This window comes from Aedes aegypti, chromosome 2 (genome assembly GCF_002204515.2).
Source record: "Aedes aegypti strain LVP_AGWG chromosome 2, AaegL5.0 Primary Assembly, whole genome shotgun sequence".
In the NCBI taxonomy this organism is placed as follows: domain Eukaryota; kingdom Metazoa; phylum Arthropoda; class Insecta; order Diptera; family Culicidae; genus Aedes; species Aedes aegypti.
The window spans coordinates 347516406-347538916 of NC_035108.1; the positions used below are offsets into that span (position 1 = coordinate 347516406).

Consider the following 22511-nt stretch of genomic DNA (forward strand, 5'->3'; position numbering starts at 1 on the left):
TGACAATTTCGAGTTAAAACCGTGGAGAGTCAATAAATGATATATACTTTCGATCTACTTACTAAAATCTGTGATTTCGTTCTAGAAAATTCGAAAAAAAAATACCAAGTTGTTTCTGTCTCAAATAAGCACGTTTGAGTTCCTGGTATTTTTTTTAGAAATTTTAGTTTCTTCCCATACCGCCATAAAATGCACACTTGGTGTTCAATTTACTCAATGCCTACTTCTGTCGAATGTTACAGATATGCAGTTATGGGCAGTATAGCGAAATAATAAATTTTGTTACTAATGATGCATATAAGTCATTTATGCGATTAACGTTGTGCAAACCATTATAAATGTTAGAACTAACGTAGAAATGATGATACACACTTAAATTATTTTACGGATTCCTGTAAAAATCTCAACAGCTGAACAGTTCGGTGAAATAAATTAACGGAGTACGGTAAATTTTTACAGTATTCGGTGAAAAATCACCGGAATCCGTAAAATTTCGACGAAATTACGATGTTTTATTTCACCGAACTGTTCAGCTGTTGAGATTACGGTGAAATTCACCGTAAGAGCTTAGTGTGTATACATGATTTAGCGATGTTCAGTGGGTGTGTAAATTGTATCCAGCACATGAATAATTTCTCTAGAATCTAAAAATTCGTGGAATGGTCAATATTCAATATAAATATAGATGTACATACATTGTTATATAATTATATTGTTTTTTTTCATGTTCTTCAATGTTAATTTATTATTCGTGTTAATTTATTGTTCATGTAATTATACATTATTTGATTGTCAAAATTAACAAATTCAATAGTTCACTTAAATATATGCGATATTCAATATCACAGTTCACAATGAAATGCACCTGTCCAAAACCGCATACAAAACTTGCATACAAGTCGCCTTCTACTAATACTGTATCAAATAAAAGTCCCTGTCGCCTTACAAACTGTTCCGACAGAGCGACCATCACCAATTTCTATTAGCGTGGACAGGCCACGTGTGAAGCCCCCGACGATCCCCATCGTCGTCAACTGCGTCATCCGTCATCGACGCATGTAATTTCCAGCGTGCGACACTTCATCAAGAGTTATTCCAAAAAGTCGCAGTTCGTTGCTGTATTTGGGGTGGCTGTCGCAATACCACCATCGTCGATGCGCTAAATCCGGAATTCTGCTTTGCCGTCGCATTTTTCGTCCGACACTTCTGCTTTGCCGGCGCATTACTCACCGTCGCTTCTGCTTTGCCGTCGGCATTCATCGCAGCTAAAGGAGTCCGTTAGTAACAACCAGAAACAAACTAAACATGCGCATGCGTTAAACTCCACACAACTAACCGAGCTCGGGAAGATGAAAGTGATCGTTGAACAGCGATAGAAGCAGGATAGAAAAACCGCACACACATTAGGGAAAGTAGGAAGAAGAATGACGAGGAAAGGAACACACAATTCTGAATAAAAACCTAGGTTATCAAATTTGAAACAATTTCTAAATGTTTTTGCTGTTCTCAACCAAATTATATATTTTTGTAATATGTTAGTGCTTTCCCTGTAACAGTTTTTGGTCTTCGAGATTTCTCACGTTTCGCGTCGTTCTACCTGTTTCTTTTTCTGTTTTTTGTACGCCAGGATAGACTGCCTGGGAAATCGGTCTCTCCACTCACGTGTCTGAAGCGGACTGGGAAATTTGAATGGGTGAGATCTTCCAGTCATGATATTTGTGAGTGGTGTCTTTTTGTGTCGGTAGAACGACGGTCAGCATCAACTATTTTTTGAGAATCGCTTAAGGCGACCTCTATAACTGAGAAATCTCGATCCACTATACCCTTTGAGTTTTCTGTATCGTTTCCTAAATTGCTATTTTTACTCTTATAAAACAAACCCGCCCTGAGGTTGGGTTTCTTGCCGGGCAAACATAACTCGACAGACGGTCCTCTTCGGAGGTGGCGCTAAAGCCGTCTGTTTTTTGAGCCAGGGAACGAAACAGGAGACGGAAAACCTTTAGCCGTATTTTACGTGCTACAATAGTGTAAAAATTCAAAACGCCCTAAGTTAAAAAAGTGCAAATTTGTGCAGTTAAATTCTTCACGATCTTTAAGTTTACAACTCAAAGTACCCTTGGAAATAAGTTTTAACCTGGGACAACTTGGGACAAAAAAGTATGGGATGTGTAAAGATTCGATATGAAATCAGTGCACTCCCCGCATTTTTCCGACCTAAGGTATGAATTTTTATGTAATTTTATTCTTCTAAGATAGCTTTTTCAATAAGCTTTCGGACAGTGTATAAAGATCTGTATAAAATATTACGATTATGCAGTATATTGGATTCAATGTGTACCTAGTGTTTGCACTGAATTATTCATTTTTCTTAAAAACTCTCACTTTGACATACTGTATCAATCAAAATATAAAAGATCTTGTCCTGATATTCCAGGAATATCTTAATAGAAGTGTTTACTATGGAATGATGTACAAGAAAAACTTATCAGAACAAGTCATTTTTCGATTATTGGCCACCTGATCGCCCATAGTCAACTGTTCCTCGAGTAAGATATTGCTTTGATCGGCTGTCGAAAGCAGCCGTCTGTTGATCGCTTTTTCAAAAAGCTTTCTTAATAATAATTAAGAGTAGGCTGATGGGTCGATAGCTTTTGGAGGAGGAAGATCCTTCCCAGGTTTCCTGTAGGGGATGACTTTTGCTGACTTCCACGACGAAGGGAAGTAGCTAAGTCGGAGGCACTGATTGAAAATCAGTGCCAGATGATGATAGAACTGGAGAGTCAATTGCTTGAGCTCTAAGTTCAGGATGTTGTCGAAACCTGGGACCTTCATGTTTTTAGATGTTTTGACGAACCAATGACATTTGGTCGAAAGACATTTAGTCGAATGACATTTGTTTAATGACGTTTGGTCGAAAGTACATTTGGTCGAACGGACATTTCGTCGAATGGACATTTGATCGAAAAGGTTTAGTTGCAACAGAAAGCATATGATATTTTTTTCGAACCAACATTTCGTGGAGAGGATGGTGGTCGAATCTAAATAGTATGGAAATAAAGTATAACATTTCGTCTGACTATCGTCGAGAGTAGCATTTTGTCGTCAATACAGTAGTGATTGAAATTTTACCAACAATCTCTATGCGATTAGCAAAATTTTGTTATCCAAGTTAATGGACGCTCTCCCAAAATATTAACTGTCACGCTACTGTGAGAAAAAAAAACCCCCGTAGACGACGGTGACCCCAAAACAGCGTTACACGGACTTTTCGAAAAATCATAACTTCACAAATATTTGTCCAAATGCTGAAAGTTTTTCACTAAACATTGTGGTCAAACGCTTATAGAAAAATAACACACATGGTCGTAGCAGGGTAGACGGTCCGTGAGGGGCTGAGCAAAGATGGTCAAACTCAGAAAAAAACAGCGTTACAATGGTTCAGAGCTCATATCTCAGCCATCAGACAACAACATTATAATTTTATTTTACCGTTGGAAACATTCAAGACCAGCATTGCAGGGAAAAATAGCAAACATAGCCGTAGCAAGGCAAATAGAGATCGGGGGGCTTCTATTTGGAATGTTTACCAAATCTATGAAAAAATATTGCAGTGCCGCTATGCAATCAATTTTCGATTTTGTTTCAGAAATCGACACTTGTAGTGCAGATATTCAAATGAAAAATATTTAACAGGGTCGTAGCGTGGAAATACAGGAATAAGGGGCTGTCATTTAAAATATGCCCAAAAACTTTAAAAATTCATAACTTTATAATGAGCAAACCGATTTTCGATTTTCTTTCACCATTTGAATGCCTGCAGTTGTGTCTTTCAGAGAAGAAAAAGTAAGAGGTTGTTTCCGAGATACGACCGCCAAATTCACGTTGGATAACGTTAGTGTCTTCTATTTCCTGGCTTGAGACCGTCATAAACCTATGAAAGATTTCTACTGCTAAAAATCCAATCAATTTTCACACTTTTTGTTGTATGTCAATTCTGATCTATTATGGACATTTTGTATTATTTGTTTGGTTCGGTTAACATTTCAACAATAGAACCGGTCGATGGAAGAAGACTTTTGCTCTTGAAACAAATATTCTGGTTGAACGTTAAACCCACGCACATTTTTGGTTTCCGCTTCCCACTACGGGGCCGTCCATTAATTACGTAAGGGCTTATGGGGTGAGGGGGGGTTTGAGATTTCTTACGCGCCATACAATTTATTTTTTATTTTCATACCAAAAGTCTTATCATGGGGGGAGGGGGGGTTGAAAAATCCCAAAAATTGTCTTACGTAATAAATGGACCGCCCCTACACGGAGCCAAAAATTACGTACGAATTTCATAAGAGAACGCTTGTGAATTGCTTTCTTGACTGGGTTTCCCTCTTTCATGAGATTCTTATAAAACACAAAACGTCCGATATTCACAAGAAATTCTTGTCGTTGTCATTAGAGATCCTTTGAATACCTATCTTTTCTTAAATTCAAAGAGCGATTCTCTAAATACCTTATGGTCCTAAAGAATTACATAATTGAAATCTATGATCCTTCATAAGAGTATCTTATGATATTACACTCATTTGTATTATGAACGCAATGATTGATGGAAGTTCACAAGTTTTTCGAGTGAAATTACTGCGTGTTTTTTTTATAGGAAGTTGACTCTTTTTCACAAGTGTTACTAATCATTGTCATACGCACACTTATGAATCTCTATCGATAGTATTATGCTATTGACATCGCTCCTCGTAATTCATAAGATTTTCTTATGATTTTTTTTTACGAAATTCTTTCTCCATAAAAGCGTCTCATAAAAGCCAACGATCAATCCGTATGATTACCAAATAGAGTTTCTTATAAAATTATATCTGTTTATGCTATGAGTATCATTTCCTTAGTCTTTTATGGAATATTATAAGATTCTAGAATGAAAAACAAAATACCGTAAAACGGGGTAACTTTGAGAATGCGGGTAACTTTGATAGTGCGAGACCCACAACATACTAAACGAAGTAACGATGTTTCTGTCAATCAGTTAAGCAAAACGAATGCAAAAGTAAAGAGTATTAGTATGACACTTCATGTCAAAGCTATTTTCGTTGGAATCAAGTGCATTTGGGGATTTATATGCAAATATTAAAAAAAATATAAGATTGTAGCATTTTTGCAACGCTTACAAACAATCTGTTTTACGATCACACAGCCATAATGAGTTCGTCACTTATCCTTGACAGCCTAGTTATTGTAGAACATGAATTCAGTCTCAAATCTCTTAGCGAAAACCTATTTTACAAACTGGGACCATTTTTGTAATCGAAGTCAGAAATATCCATATAGCGTTAAACGCCTAGAGGTATGCAACGCCCTATAAATGTTTCGTAATTCATTCAATTTTGTTCGATTTATACTCCATTATCAAAGTTACCCCAAAACAGAAAACCGACTTTCGATCATATGAAAAATAATATATCTATTCAGAATAAACCTTTTGGTAATCTATTAAGTGCAATCGATAGCTAGGATGCCAGTACTTGTTTTAAAAATATAAATTGTAATTCTTTGAAACAGAATGCATAAATATTGAAGTTATCTTCGAAAAAACTATCAATGTTACCCCATTTTACGGTACTTCTTATGTCGTTATTCCATAAGAAAATCTTATTTACTCATACGTTCGATTTCCGCAGTGAATAACATAATATTATCGATAGAGATTCATAAGTGTGCGTATGACTATAATTAGTAACACTTGTGAAAAAGAGTCAACTTCCTATCAAAAACACGTAGGAATTTCATACGAACTTATAATGGAATAAAGACATAAGATGCAGCTAATGAGACACATATCATAAATGTGTTTGAACGTGATTGGTTATATAAGAAAGGGGTCAACATTTTACGATTTTTCAATAGTTTGTTGCTAATAATCAATAGTGTTCTCCGTTTGAATCAATTTGAATAAATTTCCGATCGATTGATGGATAAATATTGAAAATCTATCAATAATTGGCTGAGTTATAAGCGGTCAAAACCTAACAATTTTTCGTCGCATGCTCAATTTTTCGTTTTTTGGAATTGTACCCCCATATGTTGCCGAAGGACGTTATCCAACGTTAAAACACATTTGTTAGAAAATTTTGGCACATGAGTCAAAGAGGCTGACCGTCGTACTTGTTTTCCTGCATTCAGTTTTTCAACATTATTGAAAACAGACAAGAAAACCATGAAAAATGATCAATTTCACCCGAAATTACGGTGCATGTAAATTTCAAACGTCAAAACCTTATAACAGCAAGAAAAATGTGCTTTTCTATGGAAAATAAGACATGCCTCGATATTTACCTATTTATCAATAGTTTAGTCATGAAAATCAATAGTTTTCATTATTGGAATCGATTCGTAGAAAGATTTACGATCGATTGGTGCAAGAATCTCGAAAATCTATACGGGCGTTAGTATGTTATTAACAGTCAAAATCTAACCACTTTTCGTGACGCGAGCGATTTTCGTTTTTCGAAATTGTACCCCAGTATGTTGCCGTAAGACGTTATCCAACGTCAAAAATATTACACATAGAGGTAGCAAGATATAAGGTTTTTAAGGGGTATCCCCTATTTAATTGTCCAGTTTGCCTGTAAATTGAAATTCATAGCTATGACATATAGTTTTTTCTGCATATCGTTGATTGTCGAAATGAACTTGAAAAATTTTAATGAAGATATATATTTTTGAAAACACTTAAAATTTATTTTACCTAAAATATAGCGGAAAAACTTTTTTTTAACTTGATTGCCTGTAGCTCAAAATAAAAAGCAATTATATGTACGTTTTTCACAATTAAAATAATTGCACAAGTCAAGTGAAGATGTTTGAATAAGAGAAGAAACTTCTGATTACACTCAAAATTTATTTTACCAAAGAAACTGCTAAAAACTCAATTTCATGAGTATGTCTGCCTGTAGATCGAAATCCAAAGCAATGGCATATAGATTTCTCGACATGAACTTGCTTGTGGAAGCAAAGTAAACATTTTTGAGTAGAAATAGACATTTTCTGATAACATTTCAAATTTGTTTAACCTAAGAATCTACGAGAAACCCTATTGCATGAGCTTGTTTACCTGTAAATCTGAATTCAAAGAGATGGGTCATAGCTTTTTCGGAAAACAATGTTATAGATAATTTATAGAAGTTAGGTTAGCATGTTTGAGTAGAAATAGATATTCCTAAATACACTAAAAATGTATTTTACCCAAGAAACTTCGTGAAACCCTGTTAACTGAATATATACGATTGTAAATAAAAATTCAAATCGATAGTTTTTATGTTTTCCAACTTGAGATTGATTTTAGAAGTCAAGTTTACATGTTTGGGGAGTAATACAATTTTTTGATTACACCCAAAATTTATTTTACCCAAAAAAACTACGCAAAACCAAATTCAATAGATATTTATGCTTGTAAAAAATATTCAGAGCAATAATATTTCATTTTTTTCAACATCAAATTGATTGTAGAAGTGTTATTACCATGTTTGAGTAGAAATAGACATTTCTGATTTCATTCCAAATTTATTTTGCCAAAGAAACTACGTAAAACCCTGTTTAATAAACATATACGCTTGTAAATTAAAATTCAAACCGGTAGTACATTGTTTTCAAACATAAAATTTATTTGAGAAGTCAAGTTAATATGTTTGAGGAGTAAAACTATTTTTGGATTACTCTTAAAATTTATTTTAACAAAAAAAAATACATATATGCTTATAAGAAACTATTAAAAGCAATAATGTTTTGTTTTTTCAACACCAAATTGATTGTAGAAGTTAATCTATCATGTTTAGGAACTATTGGAAATTTTTCATTACACTCAAAATTTAGTTCACATAAGAATCTAAGTAAACCCAGTTATCATGATTCTGTTTTCTTGTGAATCAAAATTTAAAGCGATGACATTTAATATTTACGTTATGAATTTACTTAAAGAAGTTTTACTTACATATAATGCTTGATTACACTTAAAGTTTATTATACTTTAAAAACTATGAAAAATATCATATTTCAAATTGTACTTCTCTAAACAAAATCTAAGGCGATGATATGTACTTTTTTGACAATAAATTGATTTTACAAGTCAAGTTAACATTAATGAGTGGAAATATAAATTTTTCATTACACTCAAAATTAGAAAGTTATTCAAGCAGTTTCTTACGTAATATAAGAAACTGCTAAAAACCTTATTTCATGAGACTGTTTGCATGTGAATCGAAATCCAAAGCAATGACAAGTAGTTTTTTTGGCATTAACTTGCTTATAAAAGTAAAGCGAACACTTCCAATTTATTTAGCCTAAGTAACTACGGGAAACTCTATTTCATGAGCTTGTTTGAGTGTAACTCTAAATTCAAAGCGATGACACTTGGCATTTTCAGAATGAATTTGCTTATAGAAGTTACGTTGACATATTTGAGTAAAAAAAGAATTACACTCACCATGTATTTCACCAAATAAACTACGTAAAACCCTTTAAATAAACATATATGCTTGTAGATTAAAATTCAAATCGATTTCATGTTATTTTTTTAACGAAAAATTGATTTTAGAAGTGCAGTAAACAGGTTTGAGAAGTTATACCATTTTTTTGAATAAACTCAAAATTTATTTTACCCAAAAACTACGTAAAACTAAGTACAATGCATATTTATGATTGCGAAGAAATATTCAAAGAAATATTTTTTTGTTTTAACATAAAATTGATCGCAGGAGTTAAGTAAACATGTTTGAGAAGTAATGGAAATTTTTGTTTGCACTCAAAATTTATTTCACCTTAGTATCTAAGAATACCCCTCTATCAATACCCTATTTTCCTTTGAATAAAAATTCAAAACGAAAGCATTTTTTTTTATGTTATTACTATATTACTATATTTTAGTTAAAATCATATTTTTTACCACACTCAAAATTTATTATACTTTAAAAACTATGAAAATCCCATTTTGTTTTCAAGTTAAGGTTCAAAATCTGGGATTTTTTTTTTGGTTCTAAGTCAAATAATTTTTAAGTGTAATTTCCTCGTTCTTGTTAACTAAACTGCAGTGAAGAAATTTATGTCGGAAAAAAATGATGTCATCTCTTTGAATTGTGCTTTACACTCAAACAGGCTCGTGCAGCAGGGTTATTCATATTTTCTTAGGTGAAATAAATTTTGAGTGTAACCAAACATTTATATTTCCTATTTAACATGTTAAGTTAACCTCTACACTAAATTTTATGCTGGAAAATCAACATATCATCGCCTTAAATATATCTTCACAGGCAGAAATGTTTATTTAACATGTTCTACAAAGTTTCTAATGTAAAATAAAATTTGAGTATAAATAAAAATTTCTATTACATCTCAAACATGTTTACTTGACTTCGATCAACAATTTTATGCTTAAAAACATAACATACTATCTCTTTGAATTGTCATTTAAAGGCATATATGTTTATGAAGCAGGATTTTACGTAGTTTCTTGGGTAAAACACATTTTTAGTGTAATCAGAAATGTCGATTTCTACTCAAACATGTTAACCTAACTTCTATAGGCAAAATTATTTCGAAAAAGCTACGAGTTATCACTTTGAATTTATATTTACAGGCAAACAAGCTCATGAAATAGGGTTTCTTGTAGTTACTTAGGCTGAATAAATTTGAAGTGTTATCAGAAAATGTCTATTTCTTCTAAAAAATGTTCACTTAACTTCTATCAGCAAGTTCATGTTGAAAAAATACATGTCATTGCTTTGGATTTCGATTAGCAGGCACACATACTTATTAAATTGAGTTGAAGTAGCCCGTCATTCGTTTTGGCAATAATGATGACTTTTCAGCTTGCATTTCAAAGTGATAAAACTCAGTCTTGATAGTTTATATAGACTTGAAAAAGTATCACTGTACGCGCTAACATGCATAGAGTATGCTGATACTTTTTCAGACGTGTCAGTGCAAAACCAACTGATTTTCTTTGATTTGAAATCGTGAGGTGAATTAGCAACAATCATCAACGGCGCGTACAAATTCTAATGACGGCCTACTTCGCCTTAAAGCAGTTTCTTTGGTAAAATAAATTTTGTGTGTAATCAGAAGCTTCTTTACTTATTCAAACATCTTCACTTGACTCGTGCAATTAATTTAATGGCGAAAAAAGTACATGCCACTGCTTTGAATTTTAAGCTCCAGGTTAAAAAAGGGTTTTCTGCAGTTTTTTAGGTAAAATAAATTTTTAGTGTTTACAAAAATGTATATCTTTACTAAAATTTATCAAGTTCACAACGACATGGAGAAAAAATTACATTTCATAGCTATGAATTTTGATTTACAGGCAAACGGGACCAAGAAATAGGACATACCCCTTAAAAACCTTATATCTTGCTACGACTATGTGTAATATTATTTTTCTCTGAAAGGCACAACTATATGCATCCAAATGGTGAAAGAAGATCGAAAATCGGTTTGCTCATTATAAAGTTATGAATTTTTGAAGTTTTTGGGCATTTTTTTAATGGAAGCCCCTTATTACTGTTTTTCCTAGCTACGAACATGTTGAGTATTTTTCATTTGAAGATCTGCACTGGAAGTGTTGAATTCTGAAACAAAATCGAAAATTGATTGCATAGTGGCACTGAAATATTTTTTTATAGGTTTGGTAAACATTTCAGATAGGAGTCTCTCATTCTTCATTTGCCTTGCTACGACTATGTTTGATATTTTTCCCTGCAATGCTGGTCTTGAATATTTCCAGCGGTGAAATAAAATTATAATATTTTTGCCTGATGGCTGAGATTTGAGCTCTCAACCATTGTAACGCTGTTTTTTAAGGAAGACATATTTTCACACCCCCCCTTAAAACTCTTTGTTCCTTGCTACGACTATGTAGTATATTTTTATTTATCAGTTGAAGAGTCAAGCTTCATGACTGTGAAAGAAGATTTGAAATCGAATGACTAGTTTGAGAGTAATGGCTGTTTAAAATTCTGTGTAACGCTAATTTTTAGCACCGTTTAGTGACAGTTAATCAACCTCTTGCGTTTCTGCAATTCAAGATAAACTGAATTTAAGGCGAAGTAGGCCGTCATTGAAATTTGTACGCGTCGTTAATGATTGTTGCTAATTCATCTCACGATTTCGAATCAAAGAAAATCAGTTGGTTTTGCACTGACATAGCTGAAAAAGTATCAGCATACTTTATGCATGTTAGCGCGTACAGTGATTCTTTTTCAAGTCAATATAAACTATCAAGACTGAGTTTTATCACTTTGAAATGCATGCTGAAAAGTCATCATTGTTGCCAAAACGAATGACGGGCTACTTAGCCTTAAATGGAAGCAAGCCAATTTTTGTCATCTCAGTCAACTTGTCTTCCCTTACTTGACACATAGAATTAGCACAGTTTTCAAGGCTTCTAATACACACACTGTTATTCACCCGAGGTCATCAACACTGTCAACAGAGCCATATATTTGCCTGAGGAATGTTCTTAAGCTGGAATTCACAATAAGCTAAATTACCATAAGCAGAATTACATACACCTAACATTTACTTCGCCGTAAAGGTTTTCCACAAAGAATTTTTTCCGTCCGCTTTATTTCTGATTCCCGCATTCAAAAATTGTACCCACGTCCGTAAGCTGCAAGACCCGGAATTCAAAAAAAGATCCCGAGCACACTTTCCGAATGCTTCCATCAGATGGAAATCAGCAGTTCATTACGAAGAACGATGATATTTCAAAAGAATAATATATAATAAAAACATTATGCACACTTGTTGAGCAGTTTTTCAAAGAATGATGATATTTCCAAAGAATAATAAACTCACTAGAGCTTAATATTTCAGTCAGTGTACAAAACAAAAACTCTTGTAAAAAGTTTATTTGAATAATCTAAAAATAAATCTACATAAAATGTCCCATTTTTATTCAACAACAGCTAATGATTCAGATCATTCAAGAGAATACGTTATCTCACTAACATTGTTTTATCCATTTTATGAACATTTAGAAAACAATATCCAATTTTACCAAATGATCTTTCAATAAACTATTTCAAAATAAGATTTCATTCAAATTACCGTTAAACTAAACTTCATTCGACCAAAATAAATGTTCCAAAATAATTCGACCAAATGTCCATTCGACCAACTATCCTTTCGACCAAATGTACTTTCGACCAAACGTCATTCTACCAAATGTCATTCGACGAAATGTCCTAAAGCCGTTTTGACATAGGCCAGCAATTCGTTAGCAGTGATCTCCAACTCCTCCGAGAAGTCGTAGGGAGATCGGTATAGGTTAACTGCATGTTCGGAGACAGCAGCTTCGTGTGGGCTAAGCAGGTAGAAACAAAGTGGATTCACCATGAATAGCTGATTCTGAGTGCAGTGGTTAAACAAAAAAGAATTTCGCTCCGAAAACTGATCATCTATTGCAGGGGTTCTCAACCGGTGGTCCGCGGACCCCTAGGGGGCCGGGAAGAGCTTTCAGGGGATCCGCGAATCCATTGAGAGCAAGTGCCGTTTCTCCTGATTGGTGTTAAATGTGAGGAATCTTAAATCCGATTTGGTTTAAGAAAAACATTAGAACCGAGTTTCAAATTTTTGATCTGGTAAGTATTTTTAAAGTTTAACCTATTTTATTTTTGTTTTTTCAACTGTGAAAGTACCAGGAAATACCTTCAATGTGATCCTGTCAGTTATGGATTGCACATCAACTATAATTACTCAATATCCGTTCAAATCTATCCAGTGAGATCTTAAAAATTAAAAACAATGAATTCTAGGAGATACCCATTTGAAAATTTCTGGAATATTTGTGGCATAATCCTTGGTAGGTTTCGCCAACTCACTGACAAGATCCAAGGTTTTCGGAGATTTCCCGACTTTTTTTTTGTTAATTCTTTCAACGGCAGATAGTAGGTTTTTAAAGAACTCACGAAATCTGCAGTTAACTCCTGGGAATGATGGCACAAATCTCCCAACTGGTGGGGAACGTGCCTTTGGAGCCGGCCTTCTGATAACTCCTGGGAATATTTTTGACGATTTATTAACGGAATTAGGAATGTTTGCAAGTGTTTTATTCTTTTCGCTTCTGATTCACTTCGTAGTTTCTTTTAAATTGCTGAGCTCATATTTGGTCGCAAAATTTGTTGTTTTCAAGCGCTTCTTATTGCCAAGTTTCAGATGATTCGGCCGAGAAAATTCCTCCCGTCAAAGTTGATACGGGAAATGTCAAAGTTCTTTATTTTATTCTGAACCATACATAAATGGGGCTTTCAGTTGTTCCTATTTGACCTGCATGAATTGATTACTTTTGTCAAGAACCTTTATGGAAGTTCCTTGTCGTATTATTGGAAAAATACTAGGTACATTCCTGACTCAATTCTTAGTGGACTCTTCCGAAAGATCACAGCAGGATTCTTCCATACGATTTCTTAAGTTCAGTTGTGGATTACAGGCATGATTTGTAGGAGTGCCTGCCCATTACATCAGATAACATTTCAATATTCGTATTGTGTATTTTGTACAACACAGTTGAAAAAACCTCTCTTTTTGTTCTCAGCAACAACGTGGTGCTTCTGGCAATGGTCAACCGCGTGACGACCGGAAAAATAAATCATTTTGACAGATTTGTTTTTTTTTTTACATTAACATTGGTTTTAAGAACATCCATCTTTAGGGGTCCTCTAGATGTTTGTAAAGGTTCAAAGGGGGTCGCGGCTCCGAAAAGGTTGAGAACCACTGATCTATTGGAATGTTAATAATAGCTTAATTCAGTTTCAACAAAATAAGGATTGTTGTGTTGCTCAACACGGAAAACCTATACATCTATATGAATAAAAATGGAGTGTTGTTTGTATGTCACGAAATGACATGCGAATGGGCTACCAGATTTTGACAATACTTTCTCTGAAGTGTTCGTGAACTATTCCGACGTGTTTGTTTGTATAAAAAGTTCAGAATATTCACCGAAAACGTCATAAATACAAAAGCGAACAGATCATGATCTTTTGTATGGTAGGTATCAAAGCGATTTTCAATAGCACAGCGTAACAAAAACATTTTTGTTTTTAATTAAGAATCGTGGTTTACGGCTTACCAGCCGAGTGGAAGTTTAACAACTACCGAAAAGCTAAACATTACATATAATTTGCAATTGGATTAGATGGACAAATTGATGTGAAGATTTGCGAAAAAGTTACACGTCTTCTCTGTGAGAATCGAACTCACAACTCCCCGATCTCTAGTTGGGGCGCGTTACCACTACGCCATGAGAGGACTCATGAATGCAGAAGTTAACCTGAATTCGATTTCAGCTCAATAATCACGTGGTCCTTTTTCGCAAGTGCACGCAAGTGCACAAAGTGCACGACGCGACCCATTGGAAGCCCACACAATAGAAACCTCAGCCAGCGCAGTTGCTGGCTAGTGTAGTGTGCTATTCCTATACCTAAAAAACAATGCGCTCTCGGGCTAGGCATTGGATTTATATAGAAAGCGTTGTGTTTGGATGGGCGTCTAATTCTTCCGAAAGAGGTGCACTCTGCGAAAAAGGACCACGTGCTTATTGAGCTGAAATCGAATTCAGGTTAACTTCTGCGTTCATGAGTCCTCTCATGGCGTAGTGGTAACGCGCCTCAACTAGAGATCGGGGAGTCGTGAGTTCGATTCTCACTGATGAAGACGTGTAACTTTTTCGCAAATCTTCACATCAATTTGTCCATCTAATCCAATTGCAAATTATATGTAATGTTTAGCTTTTCGGAAGTTGTTAAACATTTTTGTGTTTCTAAAGGATCAAATTATGTGTCTCTCGAAGATTTGGGGTAGCTGAATCTGATGCCATTCTCAGATATGTTAAAGCACGTCACAATTTTTAGCTACAGATCGCCAAAGTTGTATAAAACACCCATGTTTACCTAAAATTTAAAGTATGATTTAACAAACTTGTTTGCGATCTAATTTACCGTGCATGCATAATAGGACTTAAACTTTCATTTTAGATATAATTTGGTTGAAATTACCTGATTAAATTTAGATTAAACCGATTTTTTTTCTAACATGCTTGCTGTCTTCATACAAAATCTTCGTATCTCTTATATGGAATAATACAATACTTTTTCAAACCTCCAAAAAATAAATTTTCTGCATCGAAAACATTATAAATTTTGTGGATAAGTATTGTTATACACATTAAGTTTGATTTCTGTGAATAAAGCAAATGAATTACCTCCCAAGTAACAATTTTAGTTTTACGAATTACTTCCAGGCTGCTATAAATAAACGCCTATAAAACCATGGTCAAGGCACTGTTGTCTTCATCGCATCCCCCAAAACCTCTTGTAGATTAGAACGTGACTAGTTGGCCCACTCTGAAAGAGGCTATGAAGTGTATAATTATGTCACACGAATAAAGCAAAATAGCATTTATGGTAGCTATTTTGAGGCCACCTGTTCTAGATGAATGTCACTTTATCTTGAAAATGATTTTATCATAACGTCGATTTATTCCAAAGTAAACAAAAGAAAAATAGATTGAAAACACGGCTGTGATAGATTATTTCGTAGTGCTTTTTATTTGAATATAGTACCCAAATCTTTAGTGCCGAGTGAGATTTACTGTGAAATGTGATGAGAAAGAAGTAAATTTGCCCGTGCCCCCTCTGAAAGTGGCATATTTCTAGTTATTTAGTATTTGCTAAAATGAATCGCCAGGTGAAGAATTGAACATTTCTTAGTTTGAGTGGGCAGTAATTGTGCTTTAAATTATATTCAGTCAGTTTAATCATCACACCATAGCATCTGATGAGCGAATTCATGGAGATAATATTATTTGAAAAAGTGAAATTGTGGTAACCGAAGTGAAATTTAAATGGAGGAACCATAATTGATTGATTATCATCAACAAATGCTGTCTTGCCATCATAAATGCACAAATAAGGGTGCACTGTTATGATTCGGCATTTGCAGATGTAAAATTGCTTAAAAAATGCTGATTGAAGATGATTCAGCTTTTTTTTCGCTTTTTATGGTAACCAAGCAGCATTCAACAAAGTTTGCTGTTTGGGTATGCTATTATGAAGAATATATACGAAAAAATTAAAACGAACATTAGTTCGTCGTTTTTCCGTCAGGATAAGTGTTCGCCCAAGAGCCCAAATATCGATCCAAGAGGTATCAATAAGGTAAGTTATCAAGATTAAAGTGCAAATCAATCAGTTTAAAAGCAGCTTTTATGGCAACAAGGTGTATTATATCAATCTTTTATCATAGCCGTCACAAATCAGTGTCACTCAGCCTCCACTAGCAGTTTAAATGAGGTATTCTATGCTGCAATAAAGCTGGTTCTGTAGCCACAAAATTTTAACTTTATAGTTTGTCTCTAAAAGGTTTTGAAAACAACCAAGAGCTGACTTACAAAATATGACATTCTAGCAACGTTAAATGTCGCCTCTAGCTATCATAGCATTCACGTTACTGTCTTAGAACATTAATAAATTCACTCGAATGCCAAATTGCTGTGGAATTGTTACTTGGGCTTACAAGCTGGCAAACTTGCATGCAAGTTGTCTGATATTTCCACTTTTTTGCGTTTTCTATAGCTTATATCTCAAAAACTAGACGTGCTATGATGTTTTTGAAAACCGGAATGGATTCAGCAACCCTTAAGGTGAAGATGAATCGAAGCCAAACTTCAAATTTTCAAGAGCACGGATCTGGAGAACCAAACATCCGTTTGAGCTGAAAACTTAATCGATTGGTCACTAGCTGATTAGGTTTTCAGCTTAAACGGATGTTTGGTTCTCCAGATCCGTGCTCTTGAAAATTTGAACTTTGGCTTCGATTCATCTTCACCTTAATTGAATAAATGGCGGTATTTTGGTGCTTGAAACAAAATTGTGTTCCGCAGTGTAGCCTATTTGATGGCAAGACGAAATTTGCCGGGACCACTAGTAAGAAATAAACGTAGTGTTAAAAATGATTGTAATTGTAATTGTAATTGCTCGATCCACACCCTGGCAGACATCCGTCCGCCTATCTAGACACGGGCTAGGTGAGGACCTACCAAGCCTCCCCCGTTAACATGTCCTATACCGTTTAGCACACCGGGATCTTCCACAAGCAGGCGCCGGTATTTAAAGCGGTCCCACAAGTTTCAGATACATTAAATAGATATAGTCCCTCTGGCACTAAACCGAATAGCGCCCTCCACATCATCACCAGCACTGCCCATCCCGCGCGCCAACAAAATGCCGGAAGTAGCGTGCCGTGTAGCACATCAGATGTTTTACACAGCACACCACCTCCGACACCATGCTCAACGTACAGCAAAGACAGCGCTGATAAAAAGCGGAATGCGTCATTCGATTCAGTACCAGAGGGACTATAAATGTAACGAAGAGGAAATGAAAAAGATAGTAGAGATGGTTTGGCTGTTGGATTGCTGAAACGAGAAGAAATAAATAAAGTTATTACGTTAAAACGTGGTTTTTATAGTTAAATAAATGTATCGATAGTTTCTCATCTGTTTCTTTTCCGTATCGTAGTTGCGTCGATTATATCCAACTCGAGTTTTATCGTCTCCGCTCGGGCAATGAGGACCGCGATGAAATGAAAATATAAAAATATGAGCATTAGTGTTTATCTATTATTTAATGTGGTTCTCATTTGCTTTCCAATACCTAAGTAACATGTGAACTCTGCCTCTATCAGAAAATTCTAATAAATTATAATTTATCCTCCTACACTTCCCTAACACAAAGTATCTCTATTAAATAAAACATTTACAAGTGCAAAAGCGCAAATAATTACCAAACAAATACCCCAAAATTCTTTCTCATTGTACGACAAACATTTCAAAACAATTACGAAATGCTAAAATTCAACAATAACTACCCTCAACAAAACTTTCATTCAATCACCCTTAAAATACCTACACAGTCATCAGTAGACCCTGCACTATAATAACCTCCTAATATAACGCAGAGCTAAAAATGCTCTCTTGCGTTACACAATCTAAACAAGAAGCCATTTTCAAATACTTCCCATAATTTGTGCGCGGCAAAACAGATTCCACTTTCTACATAATGTAACCCAGCATGAACAGCTGCCCAACTCTCCAGATCTGCGCCCTCCAAGTACCAAGGTGCTGCTGCCTTACGTTGAAAACTTCTTTCCTCAAAGTCTGTCTATCAATTCCGAACTCTATTGCATTCTACCATACCAATCAGACCCTATTCCTGACTAGACACAAAGTCATAACCCCAATGTGATGGATTTACCCAGTAAATCCACAACCTTGTCATAACCCCTTTTACGTTAAGCAATCCTCGAGAGTCATCCATATTGATGCTTGGCAAAAAAAGAAATATAGGTGTCAGTATTCAATCCACAAATTCCAAATTACACCACATTACGTTGGTCCGTTTGGCGTCGCCGGTGGATACCTGTTCTGGCATTCGTTTCTTTCAAATTTTACTTCTGTCCTCCCACTTTATCAATACGAATGTTGACGAATCACGATAATCTGAAGATCGTGACCAGAACGGAGGTAGGATTTATCACTAGGGACCAACCACCACCAAGAAATAAACGTAGTGTTAAAAATGATACCAATAAAAGATTAAAAAAACATTTTGTTAAAAAATAGTAAATAATGTGTTTGAAAGTTCTGGCTAAGCTAATACACCATGAACCGTAAAACTACTCCTATAACAATGCGCGAAAATACTCGCAACAATCTGATAAAATCTATTTCGGTTCTGTCGATTTCGCGGTAAACACATTCATAAGCGTTGGGCATCAGCAACCGGTCATCACGCCAATTGATTACCGTATGGCTGGTTAAACTTAACCTGGAATGCTAATCAGATCCACTCATTTAGTCCTAGCCACCTACTAACGGTGTTCTGACTGGTCCCAAACACCTGGAACAACTTGAAAAGGAAATGTGCACGATTAATCGCTCCAAACACAAATGCCCTTAGCCACCCACCCTTCACCGGTTTACGAATCTGACGCGACTGGCGCGTGGGTGAAAACTATGCTTTCCGTTTGAGTGTGGCATTGATTTGGGATGTCAAGAGTTTATTGGGGGTGATTGTGTGTGAGCGGTTTGTTCTTGAATTATTACGGTTTTATGGAGATCTTGAAATACTTTTTTTTATCGTGCCGCTTCACCCATTCGGTGATAGTTTTTCAAGGTCTAAAATGAGAAGTCCATCTAGGAAAGAAATCACCGTTTTACGGGTTGATTATTCACGTATATTTGGAACCAGACCATTATTAAACTTAAATGAACCTAAACTTTTTTTCAGAGGGTTTTATTTTATGTACTAAACTATTCGAAAATCCTTCGTTCAAAATACTGTGAAAACTTAAAAAAGCGAAGATTGAAAAAATACATCATGGTTTCATTCACAGCTCGTGGTTTTGGTGTTTGTGTAACTAAAAAGTCAGTAAAGAGATCGTCTACCTAAGACGTTACGTGAGTATATATTGAACCAAGGATTTTCTGAAAGGTTAGACCATAAACTAAGACTCTGATATAGTTACTTTCAAGTACGATAATAATGCGGTTCCAGATATGATTCGCCCCATTAAACTAATCATCATCGGAGAAAAATTGAGAACACAGAATAAACGCTACTAATCACTCATACGCAAATTACTATGTCCTTAAAAAAACCAGCTACTTACATTATTCCTCGCCCCGACGTCCGATCCAAGTTCTATAAGCCTATCTAAGATTGATGTCCGGTTGTCCTTTACGGCATACATTAGCGGTGTCATTCCGGTGGCCTGCAAGAAAAAAAACACGTAAATGGAAACGAGCCATTAGACTTGGGGACGAACTTGATGTAGCCGAAAAAGTACTACCGTGAAACGTGGTTGCTTTGATAGTTATTTATTCATTAGATTTTTATGAGGCGTCTCTGAATTCATAGAAATACAGAAGAATTATGTTGGTACTTAATATGCAAAAAAATAAAAAATATAAAAAAAATCCCTTTTTAGTAGCATTTTTTAATAACTGATAAAGCTGAACCCTTTTTAACACCAGAAAAAATAAGTTTGCTGTATCTTGATACCTCTTTAATTCGATGGTCCCTTCAATACCTGGCATTATATTATTTAGAAAACTGTGGAACGGTAAGTAGTAACCCGCATTATGAAAGACACTCCGTTTTACGGTACCAGACATATTTTGTCCTACTAGATGAGGTTTTAAAAACCAGCACTAATCGCTTCCTCTCGTGGCCCTCCAGTGCAGCCCCCTGCAGAGTTGTTCCGGGTCCCCCAGTGTACTCCTCACGAAAGGAAGGAAGAAGGCTTTCATACGAGTTGCCATTCCTTTTTATCGGCTGGCCTAAATCTGGCGGTTCTGTTGCCAATCCTAAAGAACGGCCAGCACTTGGTCAACGACGGACAGAAGAAAATTGCCGGTCAGGTGGTTTGTAACTCAACGTGAGTAGTTGGTATCAGCGCCTGAACTGGATAATGGAATGGCAAATATCCGAAACATGCAACACGCTTCTGCTAGCGAGAGTGCTAGTAGTGTAACGAAATTGGTGGGGTGACTTTAAGTTCACCGAAGAATTGAGCTCAATGGACGAAAGGGTTAGTTTTAGTAGCTGGCGATTGCAGTCACGTTTAAAGAATTATGGAATCTATGTCATAGGCTGACCAGTAGCGTGTGATTTATTAAACAAAATTCCACGTAAATGTTTACCACGGAAGAAATAAATCATCGCATAGTCTCATGTTTTTTTATATTTCATTGAGATTGAAATTTGTAGGAGCAATTTTGGTTTTATCGCAGTTTTATGAACTCCTTCTTTTTTCATTTTTTTTTTTTTGGAACTTAGTGTTCAATGAGCACTTCCACAGTTATTAACTTAGAGCTTTCTTTGTCAAAGTTGCCATTTCCACATCTTTTTTTGTTTTACATTCGTATATTGTGTGGCATATACGATGGTACTCTATGCACAGGGAAGTCAAGGAAACTTCCATTACGAAAAGATCATGGACCGACCGGGAATCGAACCCTGATACCTTCAATCGAGTGTACGAATATTATTTATGTTATCGAAGTGATTTAAGGAAGTAAATCACAAAATATCAAAACATATGGTTTTGAACGATCAAAGAACTTTCTGTTGAATTTGTCAAACTTAGCAACACAATTTGTTATCTATTGAAGACTTTCTAATGCAAGACAATGTCCAAAAGTCTTTCGAAAATAATATCATTGGCTATCCAGGAAGAAAATATCGACCCTCAATCTATAAGTGTAACCAGTGGTCAATGACGATTTTTAATTCAGCATAGACCTTTAAAACTGCCCATAACTGCATAACAGTCACATTCGACATTTTTGACAAATTGGAGTTAATGCCATGGAGAGTCATCAAATGGTAAATACTTTCGATCAACTTACTAAAATATGTGATTTTGTTCTAGAAAATTCGGAAAAAATACCAAGTTGTTTTGTCACATTGGCAATTGTAACCGCATAACAGTCACATTGAGATTGTACATGAGCCTCATAATGTAGTAGCAACGAAATTTCTATCAGAATTATTTTCTGACTATCCACCCAATATGCGATATGAGTTGTAGAGTAAGGTGGGGCAAAAGTTCGACCTTAGTGGTATAATCAAAGTTTCCAGGAAAATAATAGCAGATGAAACAAAACAAATACCATACAGCGAACCTTCAACATATTGGCTATAACTTTGCTGAACAAACTTGTGTCAAAATATTTACCCATTTTTAGTTACAACAGATTCAAAATTGATTGTCTTAAACGAACTTTTGCCCCACCGGTGGGGCAAAAGTTCGAATCTAGTGTGGGGCAAAAGTTCGTTGGCTAAAACACAAAATATCAATACTTTTATGCCAGGCATACTTTATACCAGCCGTAAACTTATGTTTGCCGAAAAATACACACTAAATTTTCATCAAAAAATACCCAAAACAGGGTTAATTGTAATACACCCAAAAAAAAGCAGTTTTTCGCAAAACTAAGTGAAAATGTAAAATTTTTGTGACATTTTTCGCACGATCAGGCAAATTTCGCTAAATGTGAAGATAATATGTAGATTTCAGGAAATTTGAAAAATTTTCCGTGGGTTTATACATGGGTCGAACTTTTGCCCCGCAGATTCGAACTTTTGCCCCACTATGGGCCAAAAATTGATTCCAACTATTTATGGAAAAACTAATAAACATCAAAGCATCCTTATGATAGGCATAGAAACGCCCTTACATAAAATATTGAAAAATATTTTATCCTTATTTGGTTCCATGCATCGAAAGTTTGACCAAATATTACAATATTTACGTCGAAAAAAAAACAAATAGCCATAACTTTTCCAAATTTCAATCATTTTTTATGATATTTGGAGTGAAAGTCTCTTACTTGAATAGCATTCGAACCACCATGACATTTCTATGTTTTGATTTGATTTTAGCTAAAA

General features: G+C 35.1%; 1 protein-coding gene across 4 annotated transcripts in view; it reads right to left on the bottom strand.

Moving 5' to 3' along the window:
• Positions 1-22511, bottom strand: part of LOC5575210 (serine/threonine-protein phosphatase 6 regulatory ankyrin repeat subunit B) — a 275762-nt gene that overhangs the window by 209726 nt on the left and 43525 nt on the right. For all 4 annotated transcript variants that reach the window (XM_021846207.1, XM_021846200.1, XM_021846199.1 and 1 more), the window contains exon 2: positions 19729-19830. In XM_021846207.1, coding sequence (XP_021701899.1) covers positions 19729-19830 — 102 coding nt within the window. The remainder of the gene's footprint in view (positions 1-19728; positions 19831-22511) is intronic.